Here is a 17,627-nt window from a genome sequence, read left to right on the forward strand (position 1 = left end):
AAATTGTTGTCGTCTTCATTAATATAATCTTCATATTTTGTTAAGAGATTTGGAGGAGCTGTAGTCGTCATGGCATTTGATGAACTGGGCCAGGCGGCGGAATGTGATAGAAAAGTTGAAATATGCCAGAGATCTTATAAGATTCTCACAGAAAAGGTCCAGATATTATAAAATGGTGGATATTAAAGGGACTGTCTAGATATTATAAAATGGTGGATATTAAAGGGACTGTCTAGATATTAGAAAATGGTGGATATTATAAAATGGTGGATATTAAAGGGACTGTCTAGATATTATAAAATGGTGGATATTAAATGGACTGTCTAGATATTATAAAATGGTGGATATTAAAGGGACTGTCTAGATATTAGGAAATGGCGTATATTAAAGGGACTGTCTAGATATTAGATAATGGTGGATATTAAAGGGACTGTCTAGATATTAGAAAATGGCGTATATTAAAGGAACTGTCTAGATATTAGATAATAGTGAATATTAAAGGGACTGTTAGCGTAATTTTAAGTGACCATCCATAAAAAGATGGTAATGCCTGATTTACAGCTGTACCCTTTAACCTTTATCTGATAAAAAATGTGAAAGATAACATTTTTTCTGACTGAAAAAGTGTTTAATTCTGAAAATTTTTCTATAGCTTGCCGCTTATAAGCAAGAAATTCGCTGGTCACAGTAACCGCAAATAAAAAAAAATTAAGAAACAAAAACATAGATATATAATTTATACTTGATGCGAGACTTAGCATTTAAGGGTACCGTTGTAAATCGGGCATTGTCATCTTTACATAAATGGTTACTTGAAAACACGATTACAATCTTTTTGTGATCTTTAAGTTACCACAGCAGAATCATTTAAATAATAAATATTTAATATAGGTTGGGTTTAATCCAAATGACATAATTTTTGACCCCAACATACTGACCATCGCTACTGGAATGGAAGAGCACAACAACTATGGGAGAGACTTCATAGAGGCGACCAGCATTATTAAGGAAAAGATCGAGTTAATGTTAAAAAGTAAAAAATTAAGAGTGACTATTTAATTTTAAGGAAATATTTAATTTTAAGGAAACTCCATAGAACACCTGGAAGGTGTTCAGCTATGTTTAAAAATTTCGTGGTTTGACTTTACAGGGAAAAAATCGTTTTCAGGCAAAGCTGGAGTTTTAAGCCAGTACTGTTTATATAGTTAAAATAGCTTGATTTTATGAAAAGGCGACCTGTCCGGGCTGTAGGATTAGCGGAGGTGTATCAAACTTTTCATTCTCTTTCAGGTAAAATTTATTTCACATTCATTGCTCCAGTATTCTTATCGTAATGTGGCAAAACATCAACCGGTCAGAGGTCAGTGGTAATAGGTCAGAGGTCAGAGGTCAGAGGTCAGAGGTCAGCGGTCAGAGGTCAGAGGTCAGAGGTCTATGAATTATATATCCGAGAAGTGCATCGAGTGGGGGTGCCCATGATCCAAAACTATTTTGTTTTCAATCTTCATGACAGAAACAATCTCAAGAACTGACGAGGGTCAACCTAGACCGAAATATATTTTTAATAAAATGTAGAATAAACATACTTTTTTTTTAACTCTACAGAGGTTTGGTCAAGCGTCATCAACGAATTTTAAAACTATTTTCCTTATTTCGAAAAATGCAATTTGAATACACTAAAATTACCGCGAAAGGATGGCGTGTAATAATTTACATTCTTACACAGACCAATAGAAGAATCCAATTTCGACAATTTAAGACTATCTTAAATTTAGCTTTAAGGGACTGCAGTAAGTGTAATTTTAAGTGACCCTCCATGCATAGATGGCAATACCCAATTTACAACGATACCCTTTAAAGCTGTGTCGGATCGAGAGTGAATTATATTTCAAAGTTTTCCTATCTTTAAACTGTTTTTTTTCATTTGCTGTTTGTCTTGCGACTTACGCATTTCTTGTTAGTAAGAAGCAATAGAGAAACTCATAAAAATAAACACATATAGTCTGAAAAATAGCGGTGTCTTCCACATTTTTGATCAGATTAAGGTTTCAAGGGTACCGTTGTAAATCGAATATTGTCATCTTTGCATAGAGGGTCACTTAAAATTACGCTGTCAGTCCCTTTACGCCTTTACATTTCAGAGGAAAGGAGTTTATACGGGAAGCTATGCATAGTGTATTCCTTTACCATGCAATTCAAAAGGAACAGTTTAATGAATACAACATGGAAAAGGCTCCCCGAAATAATTTCAGCATCCAAAAAATCAAACCTTAAATTAAAGAGAAGCTTTTTAAATTGACAATTTGTCTTTTTTCCATATTTTTTATCGAAATTAAAATTGAAAGTCGTCTTTTTTATATTGATATAATCGATTACCACCGTATCTTGCTGGGTTACTTTAAAGAATGTTACGAATTAAAGCAGCAAATACTATATTTTATGAATTTCATTTCGTATTCTGAAGGGTATCTAATAGAATTTGCAATATATCTTTAGATTTTACTATTTTCCTGGGTTATTTTAGAGAATGCAAGTTTTATATTTTGTGAATTTAATTTCTTGTTGGAAAGTTCACTGAACACAATTTCAGCATCTATAGAAGATTCAAAAACGTTTCAAATACGATTCTAAAACGATACGTAACGTTACGTTTCCATGTAACGTAACGGAAACGATAGAGAAACGTTCCTGTAGGAACCGCACAACCATTGTTTGGTAAGAAACGTTTCCTGTCTTGTCGGGTATGTAGAATAATAAAAATTTAAGAACCCATTTTTTAGATTTTTATATTTTGCTATGTTATTTTAGAGAATTTTATGGGACAAACAGAAGCAAATACTTAATTAAATGTAAAAGATAAAACTGAATATTAGGGTATGGATATGGGAATTGTAAATGCAGGAAATCTTCCCTTGTATGACGATATAGAAACTGAACTGTTGAAACTTTGTGAAGATCTGCTCTGGAACAGGGATCCTGAAGGTAAAAATAGCAAAAGTTAAATATTTTTTTTAAAATCTTCGATCAATCTCAATCTATATAAATACTTTGCTTGTATCCGTATAAGCTCCTTATTTTTAGGCATATCACGTGACCCTAGGGAAGGTTTATGAATGCTCAGAATTGCAAAAAAATTCTAAATCCACGAAAAATATTCCTAAATTCGCGAAATTTTTTTGTTATTGTTTTACTTTGTACAAAAAGATAGAGCCACTATTAAAACTTGAAATAGTAGATGGGATTAATTAATTAGCTTACATGTTTAGGTACTGATAAACTTCTGGCTTATGCGGAGAAGCATTCTGCAGGGGCTAAGGTTAGCGTAAACTTTAAGAAAATGTTTAATTGGAAAAAAAAACTTTTTTGAAAGCTCTGAAAGGCCAATTCTGTTTTGAAAAAAAATCGCACAAATAAACAAAAAACATTGATTTACATAAAAGTTATATATCATATGATTATGAATTGCTCTAAAGTTCTTTCCAAAATAGAACAATGAAGGAAAATTGCAAACTTTTGTAATTCTCATTTTGCACTTTATTTTGCACAAATTCAAAATATTTCTTAAACATTTTTGCAAACCATCTTACCTGACTAAATTCAAAAATGATGAAACATTTTCAACTAGAGAAATATTTTTTAACAAGTGTTGCAAAAACTGTGAACAAATTTTGCAGAAAGTTTGCATAACATAAATTGAAGAAATTAACAATCTTTGGAAATCTAAATTTTCAAATCATGAATTTATAAATTAGACTGCAGCAGTAGTTGATGAATGGAGAAATGGCTCAGTAGAAAACCGTCTTCAACATTCTTTAATCAAAGGTGAATTAGTCTTGACAAATTAAATAATCAAATTCAACAATTTTTATTTTTTTTTGATGATTTGATAATTAAATTACATTGCATTGCAGTGCAACTAGGCTTTTCAATATGATAATATAAACATACATTTAACCAAACCAAATATATTCAATCTAAAGCAGACGGAAGAGAAATTACACAAAAAAATCAAAACACTTTCGAACTTTGTTCCCCCCCTACCTATAGAGCTTAAACAATTTTCAATTTAATCGTGTTTTTTTCTTACGTAGATATGAGAACAAATTTTGTGTGGACATTTATTATTTTTTTTTCAGGAATTGACAAATTTGTTGTGGAAGATACAGAAGAAGCAAGAACTAATAAATCTCTTTACCCTCGTCCTCTCAATGTTATCGAAGGTAGCCAATTTATAACCGTAGAATTTATAGCTTTGTTTAATCAAGTATGAATTTGAAATCAATGTCTTTTTTTAGTAAGCTCTTTAATTTCATTTGAGATTTCTCTGCAAAAGTAACTTCTAATCTAATCAGATTAAGGTTTCAAGGGTATCGTCATAAATAGAGCATTTCCATCTTCGCATGCAGGGTCACTTGAAATTAGGCTTACTATTCCTTTAAACTTTCAAAATTTTAGAGACAAGGAAAGTTTTTGATGCCATAACATAATAGATGTATTTGGAACCAAATTAAATTAATAGAGAGAAGTAATTGAACTTTGACATAAGTTGAATCACATCACTTGAACCTGCGCTGTTTGAACTACGTTTATAACATTTAACTGCTTCTCACTATTGTTTAAATTTGTTTTTTGATCATACCTTAAGAAACTTCAGAGCTTGTTGGGACGTCATGCCCTGTAGCACATGCATCAGACATTGAACATGAACAAACTTCTCAATAAAAAGATACCATAGTATTGATTCTAAAATTACTTGTTGAGTAGTTTTCAAAAAACAGTGTTTCTCATTCACAGAACTTTCTCTACATTTTGTCAAAATTTTGTCAACATTTTGTCAACCCTATAATACTTTGAAAATTGAGTGCGTATAAGACACTAAAAAAGGACTAAAGAAGGGAAAACATTAGCTGCATAAAGCCACTTTGTGCTTTTAAAGAAGCCGAATGTGAGCACTGTAAATATACATATCTGTTACTGCAAGTATACATTAATTTAAAATTGTAAATTGTTTCAGTAAATAAAATTCCAAACATACAACATTGCAATTTTGCTTCTTATGATTTTTCAAACTAATGTTATCGATTCTCATTGGAAACTGTGCACATTGTCATTTTTAACAAACTAGCCTTAGAGGGCGCTTCGCGCCCATCTTCTAAATTAATTGTGAACATGTTCTCTTTGTGTAAATCGTAAAACAAAACAAAAATAATTCGCGGATTTTTACAAAAAAATTTCGTGGATTTTCAAAATTTTCAAAAATTTAATCAAGATCGAATTTTGATGGAGACAAATATTTGAAATTTTGATCATTCATAAACCTTCCCTGGGGTCCCTAGATGTCCCACAAAAAATTTGGGCCCGATCGGTTCAGCCGTTTTGACGTTTATTGGAAACAAACAGACAGACAGACAAACAAACAAACAAACAAACAGACAGACAAGCCAAATTTATATATAGATAACTCGTATTTTTTTGTAGGACCATTGATGAAAGGTATGTCTGTTGTTGGAGATCTGTTCGGAGCTGGAAAAATGTTTCTTCCTCAGGTTTAAATTAAACTTGGAGAAAAATCTTTATTTCTACATGGGCAATTAAAACACTGTTGAAAGGAAAATATTAAATTTTTATGAACTTTTCAGATGATAATTTGTTTAACCAATTTAAAGTTATTTATTTTAACGCCCTAAACTTGTATTCTAGGTGATAAAGTCAGCTAGGGTGATGAAGAAGGCCGTAGCTCACCTTATTCCATTCATGGAGGAGGAGAGAGAAGCACAGTTTAAACTTTCAGGAGAACAAGTTCAAGAATCTGTAAGAAATTTTGTAGTTTTTTTTTCTAAATAGAACTTCTGTTTGATCGGGTTTCCTATCCTATCATACCGCATAGAATGTGCAATACATCCAACTGTAATTTTCCCGTAGAAGGCTAAAGATAGTTATATATTATAGCAACAGCTTTTTTTGTAACGTACGCGAAATTGCAGGTGTATTAATTCGACGCAATTTCGCATAATTTCTCGCATATCAGCATAATTAACGCAATCCCGCAACAGAATTCCGAATGGAAACGGAACTGTTGAAAGAGGAAGGGGGGGGGGAGTATTAACCAATTCTAAAAAAATTTCTCAAGATTACAAAATGAAAACGGGCTTCTTATGCTAGGAATACAGTCAAATCAAAACTGAAATTAAAACTTTAGATAAGCTTAGATTTGACATCCATCTTGTAATCTAGGATAGATGGGCAGGAACTGTAGTCCTGGCAACAGTAAAGGGTGATGTTCATGATATTGGGAAGAATATTGTTGGCGTGGTTCTAGGCTGTAATAACTACAGGGTTATTGACCTGGGAGTAATGGTTCCAGCTGACAGAATACTTGAAGCTGTACTCAGAGAAAAGGTAAATCTGTAGGGTTAGACGCAAAGAATGAGACTATAGTTTAGAGTAAGAACGACTTTAAATAGATGACGATTTGAAGCTTTCTTTTTTGGTTTCTCAATTGAATGCGGATAAGCACAGAAAAAAAAGTCAGTTTTGACCTACAAGAAACCTTGAATGCAAGAAAGCGGACGAAATTCCGTAAAATCGTCTCTGAATCAAATGTATACTGAACAACTGAAAATTAAACAAACGAAATGGTTCATTAAGGAACGATGAACGAACAAACTGAAAAAATCCCGAACGCGCTCATCTCTATATGCTAGCTGTGATACACCCTTGTTTTTAGGCTGATATCCTTGGTTTGTCTGGTCTGATAACTCCTAGCTTGGATGAGATGATTCATGTAGCCAGGGACCAAATTTAATGAATTTGAGCTTTGTCGCTGAACAACTAACTGATGGTTAAAATTTGAACCACCTATTTAAAGTTCAAGATTCAGGAAGGATTTGAATTGGTGACTCAAATTTAGGCAGTTCAGCTACCCCCTAAAATTCATTAAATTTGGTCCTGCAGGGAGATGGAGAGATTAAAACTGAAAATTCCTCTACTTATTGGCGGAGCAACAACTTCAAAACAACATACAGCAGTTAAAATTGATCCAAGGTGAACACTGATTAAACAAACGCATTAAAAAACCTTAAGAAGACGACATTTCACTCAATGAAATACATTAGCTATGAACTATCTACCTAATTGACCCCTTACATATTAACTTTCTACCTGATTGACCCCTATCTATGAACTATCTACCTAATTGACCCCTTAGATATTAACTTTCTACCTGATTGACCCCTATCTATGAACTATCTACCTAATTGACCCCTTAGATATTAACTTTCTACCTGATTGACCCCTATCTATGAACTGTTTACCTAATTGACCCCTTAGATGTTAACTTTCTACCTGATTGACCCCTATCTATGAACTGTCTACCTGATTGACTGCCTTCCTATCAACTATCTACCTGATTGACCACTTAGTAATGAACTGCTACCTGTTTGACCTATAAGCTATTTAACTCCTAGCTTTGAACGGCTTTACTGAAACACCTCATTATCAGGGCCAACCCCTGTATGTGCTGTTGGTGGTTTTTGAGCACAGAAAACTAATTTTAAAAAAAATACGTCTCATTTAAAACTGAAATTACAAAAGTCTATAACTAAGTACTTATTGCCTGATATGATTTTTTTGTCAAGAACTGAAATCAACTATTATGTTTAAACTAATAGATGAATTTTAAAATCTCCTCGTAGCGGAAAAAATCAATTTTACGTGCAGCTGATCCTACTAGGATAAGGGCCCAATTTTTTTTTTGTGGGGGTCGGTGGTGCTCCAAATATCGCTGTAACCATTTGAGACTCTGTGCAATGTGCATGTTCAAATTCAGAAAAAAAGGTGAAACAAAACTTTGGTTCACCCTGCCTGCAAAAGCCTGCAAAATCTTGATTTTTGATGGACCTCCGATCCCAAATTTTCTTTGAGATTTGTTTAGAGGGCCACAATAGGAGCCTTTTATCGCATTATTTAGAACCAAATGCAGCCTCTATTAAGTGTTAGTGTCTCAAAGTGTCTAATTGTCCCCCCCTTTCCTTAACAAAATCTACGACTTCCACCTGATGCATGTTCCAATCAACCTATAATTTTCACAAAATGTTCATATTGAGCCACATCACCCATAGAAACTATGTACACCAAACAAAATTTTTTTGACCCCATTCGTGTGTCAACCTATTGTAGAGTCTGGGCTATGTCTATAGATGTAAATAGCCCCAAAATCAAAATTGGGGTTATATAGTCATTTTTTCCGTGCGCCTGTGCGCCTTCCAAAATTTCAATAAAACAAATACAAATATTCAATTCTCAAAAGAGAACGTTTCTGCGTTTCAAATGCACAGGTTTGATTTTATTTCACAAATATGATATTATTTAGCCAAATCATGTGTTTCTGCGCTGCGCAAACTCCGCAAACACGCATAAAAATCACACTTTATAAGAAATTCAGGACTGCATTTTTTTTTTCCGTGCGCCTGCGCGTTTCCATTCCAATCTTTCAACTTTCTTAAAAACTTTGATTTCATTTCCCAAATATGATTTTAACGGGCTATGTAGGTATGAAGTGATGTTGGACAATGTTTGGAGTAGATTCATGGGTCTCAATAATCGCATTGGATGCGTCTGTCTCTGAAGTACTCTATTCAACTCAGAAATTATCTGTCTTAATACTTAATAATAATGCTGTGGTTGTACAATTATTGAAAAATCAGTTTTTACTTTGTTTTAATTCCATTTTCTTTAGGTACACAGAGCCCGTTATTCATGTCTTGGATGCTTCAAGAAGTGTTGTAGTGGTAAGAATAATAAATAAAAAGTAGATACAATCATTACGATAAAATTAATTATATTGCATAAAAAAGTACATAATATTTACGTGTGTTCCTAACTGCAACTTCCCAAGAGACAATTTCCCAACTGGTAACTTTCCAAATGTGCAATGTCCCAAGCGGCAACTTCCCAAAGAATAGGTTAAGTTTTCTGAGGTGCCACATGCTGCAATGTGGGCCGAGCGCCGCGGCTAGAACATGCTAGGGGCCGAGTGCCTATAGTCTAGGACAGACTTCGGAGTTGGGAAGTTGCCGCTTGTGAAATTACACATTTGGAAATTTGCCACTTGGGAAAATACTCTTGGGTAAATGCCTTTGAGAAAGTACCTAACATCATAATTTATTTTGGCAATTTTTCATTATTTAAAAATTAATATTACTAATAAAAATAATTTAATATTTTTCTAGTGTTCCTCTTTACTTGACGAGAAGATGAAAGCAGAATATCTGGAAGATATAAAGGAGGAATATGAAGAGGTCAGCCTATTATATTTATTATTCGGTTGTTTATATCAATACAAAGAAGACGACTTTTCTGTTCAAGATTTGTTTTACTATAAGCTTTTTTCAAACTTGACAAGAAAACAAAGAGAATCTGTTAATTGATAGTTTCTCTTTGGTTATGATTATACATGTGTATGTGTATTCATGCTGCTTCAATGCTTGGTAGATACAAAAATTAAAATCGAAAGTTTTCGGCATTGTATTGATATAGACGACAACGACGACTGTGATAAACACAAACTTGAAATGATAGAAGGTTATGTCTATAAAATCATGAACAAAAATTTTTAAACATTCATGAAAATAAGAATTTCAAGAAATTTTTTTCGAGATAAAATGAGAATTCTTTGTAAAAATAACATTTTATCTGCAGGTTCGAGAAGACCACTATGAGAACCTGAGAGAGAAAAAATATGTATCTCTGGAAAAGGCTCGTCAGCTTAGGACCAAAATAGATTGGAACTGTTCCAGTATTATCAAACCAACATTCCTGGGAACCCAGACCTTTCTCAACTACGACCTGGGATCTCTAGTCGAGTATATTGACTGGAAACCTTTTTTTGATACTTGGCAATTACGCGGAAAATATCCTAACTCAAGATATCCTAAAATATTTGACGACAAAACTGTTGGTGAGGAAGCTAGGAAGCTATTTACTGACGCTGAAAACATGCTGAAAACTATTGTAAAGGAAAATCTGCTGGAAGCACGTGGAATTGTTGGTTTCTATCCCGCTTCAAGTACAGTAGATGACATCATAGTGTACGGTTCCGAGGATACAGGTACTCATGGACATTAACAAACGCCACTTTGGGTCAATATCTTAGGTGGGAGAAAATTTGTTGTTTAAACTAATAAAAGCAATTCTATCAATCATAAAATTATTGAAGAGAGCTAAATACTTTTAGTTCCCGACCAATTAGAGTGGACTCATTAAAGGGCGCGCAACATTTCAAATTTCCCGGCTTCTCTGATTCTGCAGTTTCTCCAAACCCAACTCGATTGATTGAGTTTGAAATCTTGGAATTAATAAAATGAAAAGATCTCGACATTCGCAATTCTAAAGTTTTAAACTCAGGATAACATCTCAGATTGTTGGGGAGCCGAACAAAAAGTTTGAAAACGTCCCTCAAACGATGTCCATTTTTAGAGACCGAGGTGGCAAGATTTTACGGACTACGCCAGCAAACAGAGAAGGAGCTGAACGATTCATTTGCCTGCATATCAGATTATATTGCTCCAAAGTAACATGTTTTTTCTTCAAATATCAATGAATTTTCATTAAAGCTTAAAGGGACTGTGAGCGTACTTTCAACGCAAATAAGGTTATGCTCGATTCACAACGGTACCCTTAAAAGCTTGACATTTTTTGTTTAAGTTGTAAATTAATGTTTAAAATGTTGAGAGAAACACACCGTTTCAATTGTGTTTTCTCTATAAAGGGAAATGTGGGCATTTTTAGTGCAGAACAATTTAAACGCTAGGAAAACGACAATATCTTCCACATCAATATCTATGCATGGAGGGTCATTTGAAATTACACGCTGAAACAGTCCCTTTATATGGAACATTTTAATTTTTCTAACTTCAAATTCTATTTTTAGAGAATCTGGACTGCAGGATTACATTGGAGCGTTCGCAGTTAGCGCAGGATTCGGGACAGATGAGCTCTGTAAAAAGTAATTTTCATCGTTTAAAAAAAATCTAAAATGGCCAAATATTTGTTTTCCTTTTAAGGTTTGAAGCTGAGCACGATGATTACAGTGTAATAATGCTGAAGAGCTTGGCTGACCGACTAGCTGAAGCTTTCGCAGAGAAGCTTCATGAGATGGTCAGAACACAGCTCTGGGGATATAACAGGTAAAACACAGCTCTGGGGATATAACAGGTAAAACACAGCTCTGGGGATATAACAGGTAAAACACAGCTCTGGGGATATAACAGGTAAAACACAGCTCTGGGGATATAACAGGTAAAACACAGCTCTGGGGATATAACAGGTAAAGCACAGTTCTGGGGATATAACAGGTAGAACACAGCTCTGGGGATATAACAGGTAGAACACAGCTCTGGAGATATAACAGGTAGAACACAGCTCTGGGGATATAACAGGTAGAACACAGCTCTGGGGATATAACAGGTAAAACACAGCTCTGGGGATATAATAGGTAAAACACAGCTCTGGGGATATAACAGGTAAAACACATCCAAATTCATATGGCAAAAGTTTCTAAGGTGTGTAGTATGTACATAAATTCATATAATATATAATATATATAATTGTATTAAATTACAGATTGGACAACGAACATGGACAGGTCCTTAGTTATAACATTATTTTTCCATTTTCCATCAATCGCTTGAAAAAAATATTTGACCACAGTCGTCGTCGTTCAAAGAAGACTACTTTCGATTTCAATTATTCGTTTCTAGCAAGCTTTAAATCAGCATGGATACACACATGGGAATAAAGAAAAACTGTCAAGCTTCCCTTTGTTTACTCGTGTAAACTTGAAATTAAAAAATCAAAGCTTAAATATAAATGGCGTCTTCATTTGATTGATATAAATTCTATTCAAGGTCCGAAGAGCTTCGGGCTGACGATCTCCATAAGATTAATTATCAAGGTAATTGTTAATATTTATGAATAAAGATTTCGTATTCATGAAATTTAATTGTAAATTTTACCATTAGTGAGTGGGCACAGATCAAATTATTGGGTCAAACAGATCAAAATTGATATTATCATACAGATTTTTAAACACACAAAGATACACATACATATTTTAATGGTGTAGTTTAAATTTGTTTAGATATTTCTAATATAAAGAATATGCAAAGTTATGCATTGATCATTTAAACTCATTATTAGCATATTTATTATTTCAGTTATTAGTTATTACGTTATTATCGAATATGAATTATTCCTACTCGTATTGAAAAGTTCTTGTAAAATCGGAACTTTCCATGCATGTGTACACTGTACTCTCAGTGCGAGTGTACACTCGCGCGGCTTCTTGGCATTAATTTCCCGCTAAAGGTTTTAGGGTATCGTTGTGTATCGAACATGCAATTTTTCTAAATGGAAGATCACTTGAAATTTCGCATACAGTCCCTTTAATGGGGCCTCAAGCTGTTCTCTAAAATTCATGATTTGATTTGATTTGATAATGATTTGATAAAGAAATGATTTGATTTGATTTGATTTGATTTGATTTGATTTGATTTGATTTGATTTGATTTGATTTGATTTGATTTGATTTGATTTGATGCAAGGCAGGTATCCGTCCTGCTCCAGGCTACCCTTCCCAGCCAGACCATACAGAGAAGACGACAATGTGGAGACTCTTAGATATAGAGGAGAAAACAGGAATACAACTTTCGGAGAGCTTAGGTAGGAAGTTAAGGAAACTTGCATATTTCTGGGACCAAATTTAATGTATGACGAGAAGATATTTAAGTACAGGGTATCCCATGAAACATACCAATTTAAAGGTCGTCGTTGATCTTTATATACAGGGTGAGTAAAAAAATTGTAATTAGCAGCGCCTGGTGCAAAATTGTACCTTTTTGACTTACACAGTAAATTGTTGCATTCATTTGTCAACTTAAAATATTGGGTACAATTAGCTCCGATAATATTAAAGTAATAATTAAGTATACTTCATTTTGGAAGCCAGGATTAGGGTAAATAGTGATTATTGTGTTAAGAGTCATACTTGTATAAAAAGGACAAATCAATGCTGCAATATATTAAGAAGATCAAAGACGATCTGAACTGTCATTTTCCTGGGACGAAGTAGACGAAGTGGAATCGCTTTTCTTCTACTTGAATCGTTGCTCAAGAGAATTGGTTCCGCGATGTATACTTAGTTCAACTTCTTCCTGCTTTTCATTAAATCTGGTCTCCGAATAGTGCAAAAGAAAATTTTGATGTTTCATGAAGTGCCCGTGGAATTTTAAAAAATCTAATTATTCGATTTTTGAAAAAAAATCATTTTTTTTTCCTATGTTACCCCCAAGGTAACCATTGGTTTCCTTAAAAAATTACATCCAATTCGGTTAAGCCGTTAGGCTAGCAATAGCTAACATATAAGTATATATACATACATCTAAATATATGAAAATGAGCGAAAAGCTCTATTATAAACATATTACACATTTTTCTTTAAAATGATTTTTACTCTGTATTTTTATTAGCCATGAATCCAGCCGCCTCTGTATCTGGTTTATACTTCGCACACCCGAGCTCTACCTACTTCTCGGTTGGAAAACTTGAGAAGGATCAGATAGAAAACTATGCTCAACGAAAGGGTCAGACCATCGCTGAAACAGAAAAGTGGCTGGGGGTCAACTTAGCATACGACCCCGAAAATAACTAATAACCTCCATTAAACGACCCCAAAGATAGCTAATAAACTCTATTAAACGACCACTTGTTGAAACCATGTTAAATTTCGGTGAACAAATTTCATAGTTTGTAAAAGATTCAAGATACAGGATGTCCCTACATATATAAGAATTTAGCGAGGATTTTCATATGGTATTTTTAACGGTTTTTTGATATAAAATGGTGATTGGTGATATGGTGATACCTAAGTACTGAGAAACTGTAATCCGTAGAGTTTTCAATTTTTCCTATTCATAGGCATTGCAAAATTACATGCAAAAATTCATGCGAATATCATGAACAAATTCGGACTTAAATTTCGTATTCATGCGAAATTTCGTGGAAAATTTGTTATTTATTTCGAATGAATTACGCTATTTCGTGCAAAACTGGTTTCGTATTGATACGAAAATGATGCGGAATTTCGTGCATAAAAAGTCATTTCGAGCAAGATTAGTTGGAAGTTGTTTGTTTACTGAAACTAATTCACACCATACTATCCAAATATTAAAATATTTCATATTTATGCACTATATATGGCATGCAACACATATTACTTAATTTCGTTTTCATGCACAATGCTGTACAAAAATTTCAATTTTTCGTATTCATGCGAAATTTCGTGCTTTGTATGGTTAGTCTGACAAACAGTTCTTTTATAAATATATCAAAGCTAAACATTTACAGTTTATAATTTGTTTCGAATTCGACACTCCCATGTTTATTTGGACACCCTGTATCATAAATACAAGACAGCAGTTAAGTAAGAGTTACTGTTTATGTTGTTCAAAACATCCGTAAAATGCTTTAACGAGGTTCAATAATTTTTTGTGCGACTATGTACATTGTACATTGTATAAACATTGTATTTAAATGCGTTTATTCAGTATAAGAATTAAGCCAATTTTATTTGAATGGGTCATTTTTTTCATCCAGTAAAATTGTTTTATTTTTCAGTGCTTTTATACTTTTTGACTTATTTAATTAAAATAAAGGTGATTTAATTTATTTATGTATATACTGTGCGTGTCTGGGTGTCTGTCCGTTTGTAAAACGCGAAAACGGCTGAACCGATTGGCCCTAAAACGAAACCAAAATTTGAAATAGAAGATAGCCTTGTTATTTATATTATATTATAATTATATTATTAAAATTAACCCTTAGGTACAGGGTGTCCCAATAAACATGGGAATTCATGGTGACGAATTCGATATCGTCTTTTTAGATTCAGTATACCTACTAAGAAAGCTGTAATCTGTAAGTAAGAGTTTCGTCTGCTATGTTCACATTTTGTTTGTTTATGTTTTGACTGCAAACGGTTGTACTTAGTAAAACAATAAAATAAACTCTAGCAGGCATAATGATATTATGGCTTTTGAAATTAGGTATTACAATACTAATTCATAACAAAGACCATATCAAATTCGTCACTGAATTCCCATGTTTTTTGGGACACCCTGTAGATATTTTAAGGCGTTAATAGTTTTTATTGATTCTATAAAATTTGACTTCGTCTTGTCCACAACACCGAAACAAAATATTAATTACAGAAATCGAATCTTTGCCACAAACCCAAATTTTTTAATCCTATATATTTACAACCTAATGGCGTAAACCTTTGATATTTTAAACTTAGATTATTCAATCTTATAAAATTCATAGTTTGAAAAAGCTCATGTCTACGACATCGTGGTGCAAGGTATTAGAAAATTAAATTAGGGTTTGTGGCGAGGACTCAATTCCTTCACTAAATACCTTGCCATATTGTTGAAAAAAAGCATAATTAATTAACCTGAAAGTTTTTGTTACAAACTCAAATATTAAGAATAGGAAGTGAGGTCATCAATTAAAGTTCTCTCTTGCTCCAACGGTTCAAACATTTGACGGGTTGACAGGAAAATTATCAGTTTAAAATTCATCTCCTAAACCTTTTTGTTAATTTTGTGTCTAGAAACCAGGTTTAGAAAACAAATAAGAAAAACAGTGTTCCACCCAAAAATCCATTTCCTTTACAGGGTTTAAATTGGCGTCCCTGCCCACTAATAAACTCCAGGTGTCTCATATATTACTCTCCAATTTAACCCTGGACAGTTTTGTCAACAATTGGTTTAAAACTATATTCAAATGAAAAAGAAATAAACTTTGTAGCTGATAATCATGATTCGGTAGAACGTAGAAGTAAAATACAGGAGATCTGCCTAGCTTGGTTTTGAGATTCTAAGATATACGTGGGTCCACTTTTATTACTATTATTAAGATTTATTCACACACAAAGATATAAATACACTTATAAATGGTGTAGATTAAATTTGTTTAAATAAATTTTTGAAAATACAGCTTTCTAAAATTATGCACAAATAAACGACATTGATCATTACTCATTACATGACATATTTATCATTTCAGTTGTCTTTTATTCGGAAAAAATTGAATAGATTCAATTGATTCAAGCTATATTAATGAACCAATTGTCATCACAATGTAATATATTCGATCAACCAACAAATGGTTGGGCTATACGTTTAATACTAAAAAATATACGCAATTTTTTCGATTTTAGATACAGAGTTCAAAACTTTACTTATTTTAGATTCCCTTTGTACTACATAACTCTGTAGATGGTCTAAAACCGAGTAGATTTAAGATTAATATAGTATACTAGGCTTTTAGGACGCTTCGCGCCCATCTTCTATTTCAATTGATCTCTGTCACTCTCTTATCACTGGCAACGTCAGTCAAATGTGAAAATTTACCCAACTTCCACAATAAAATTAAACCATTAGATCTTCAGCCAACAGTTTGGGTTGGACCCAATAGTTAAGACATTTTCTTGGCCAAGCGCCGCGTTTAACCCCTCTGTACTATCGCCCCTTGACCCTGATGATGTCCCTGAATGAAACCTGTGGCGGGAAAATAATCTCCTTATTTTGGGAACTTTTTAAATTTTAGGATTTGTATTGTAAGGGCGTTGATAGATGATAGTTGCACAAAACCTGCTGAACCAGCTGTAGTTACAATGCAGTGGTAGGCGATTATATCAATAAAATGGAGACCAATTCTTTATAAAATTTTTGATTGTTCACAAGCTTTTTTCCGAATTACAAGTTTACAATTAATTAAAGAGAAGCTTTTTTAATTGACAGCTTCTCTCGATTTCTATGCTGTTTAACAGCTTAAACCTATTTACCCTGGGGGGTGGGTCAATTTGATCCCCGCCCTTATCGTTTTTTTTTGCGATAACTCAAAAAGTGTTTTAGTTAGGAAGCTCAAACTAACAATTAACAAATGCCTATCACTTAAGGCTAAAAGCTGGATTTTTATACTTACTGCCTGAGTCCTCAGGCATACTTCCTAAATGCATTATTTTACCTATACCAGACTAAATCTTTATTTAAAACTACTTCCAGTTATTGAATTATAACATTTTATAGCTCTTTGGAAAGCCTATAATAAAAGCAACCAGATTGCACAATCTTTGTCCAGAAATTTTGCAGATTTTTTCACAGACGACTATAAAGGTAATTTGCACATTTTCAGTTTTTCTTGAATACACATTTAGGTTTTAAAAATTTTGCAAATGTTTTTGCACATTTGAATTCGCTGAGTAAAAGACTTTGCAATTTGCGCTTTTTATGTGCATTTTTGCTTAATAGCTAGATTTTGCAATACATATTTTTATTTTTGCAAATTTTCCTTTTTTTGCAGATTAATGAAGTAGATCTCAAGGGCTTTCCTAAAACGTATCAAATGTTATAGATTTGCATTATCACAATAAGAAAATAGACCTCCCCCCCCGGAACCAGACATGAAACCAGACGTCGGGTTAATATAAATCAAAATTAAAGTTGAAAGTAGTCTTTATTGTATTGATATATGCGACAACGACTGTAAAACGTATACTGATTATTGGT

The 17,627-nt window shown here is 33.2% G+C and overlaps 1 protein-coding gene across 3 annotated transcripts in view; it reads left to right on the forward strand.

Moving 5' to 3' along the window:
- LOC111700666 (methionine synthase) overlaps nt 1-13,758 on the forward strand; it is a 30,917-nt gene extending 17,159 nt beyond the window's left edge. For 2 of the 3 annotated variants that reach the window (XM_023471659.1, XM_023471657.1), the window contains exons 22-43: nt 46-156; nt 892-1,008; nt 1,232-1,290; nt 2,142-2,202; nt 2,874-2,982; nt 3,267-3,316; nt 3,753-3,822; nt 4,137-4,220; nt 5,479-5,546; nt 5,701-5,811; nt 6,235-6,399; nt 6,728-6,792; nt 6,955-7,044; nt 8,738-8,789; nt 9,231-9,299; nt 9,700-10,108; nt 10,477-10,570; nt 10,931-11,005; nt 11,064-11,186; nt 11,907-11,953; nt 12,607-12,720; nt 13,527-13,758. In XM_023471659.1, the coding sequence (XP_023327427.1) occupies nt 46-156; nt 892-1,008; nt 1,232-1,290; nt 2,142-2,202; nt 2,874-2,982; nt 3,267-3,316; nt 3,753-3,822; nt 4,137-4,220; nt 5,479-5,546; nt 5,701-5,811; nt 6,235-6,399; nt 6,728-6,792; nt 6,955-7,044; nt 8,738-8,789; nt 9,231-9,299; nt 9,700-10,108; nt 10,477-10,570; nt 10,931-11,005; nt 11,064-11,186; nt 11,907-11,953; nt 12,607-12,720; nt 13,527-13,708 (2,325 nt within the window). In that variant the 3' untranslated portion in view covers nt 13,709-13,758. Of the gene's footprint in view, nt 1-45; nt 157-891; nt 1,009-1,227; nt 1,291-2,141; nt 2,203-2,873; nt 2,983-3,266; nt 3,317-3,752; nt 3,823-4,136; nt 4,221-5,478; nt 5,547-5,700; nt 5,812-6,234; nt 6,400-6,727; nt 6,793-6,954; nt 7,045-8,737; nt 8,790-9,230; nt 9,300-9,699; nt 10,109-10,476; nt 10,571-10,930; nt 11,006-11,063; nt 11,187-11,906; nt 11,954-12,606; nt 12,721-13,526 lie in introns of all 3 variants that reach the window. The other variant, XM_023471658.1, reaches the window with a different exon arrangement.
- The last annotated feature ends 3,869 nt before the right edge of the window (nt 13,759-17,627 follow it).

Source organism: Eurytemora carolleeae, unplaced genomic scaffold (assembly GCF_000591075.1).
Source record: "Eurytemora carolleeae unplaced genomic scaffold, Eaff_2.0 scaffold333, whole genome shotgun sequence".
Taxonomy (NCBI): domain Eukaryota; kingdom Metazoa; phylum Arthropoda; class Copepoda; order Calanoida; family Temoridae; genus Eurytemora; species Eurytemora carolleeae.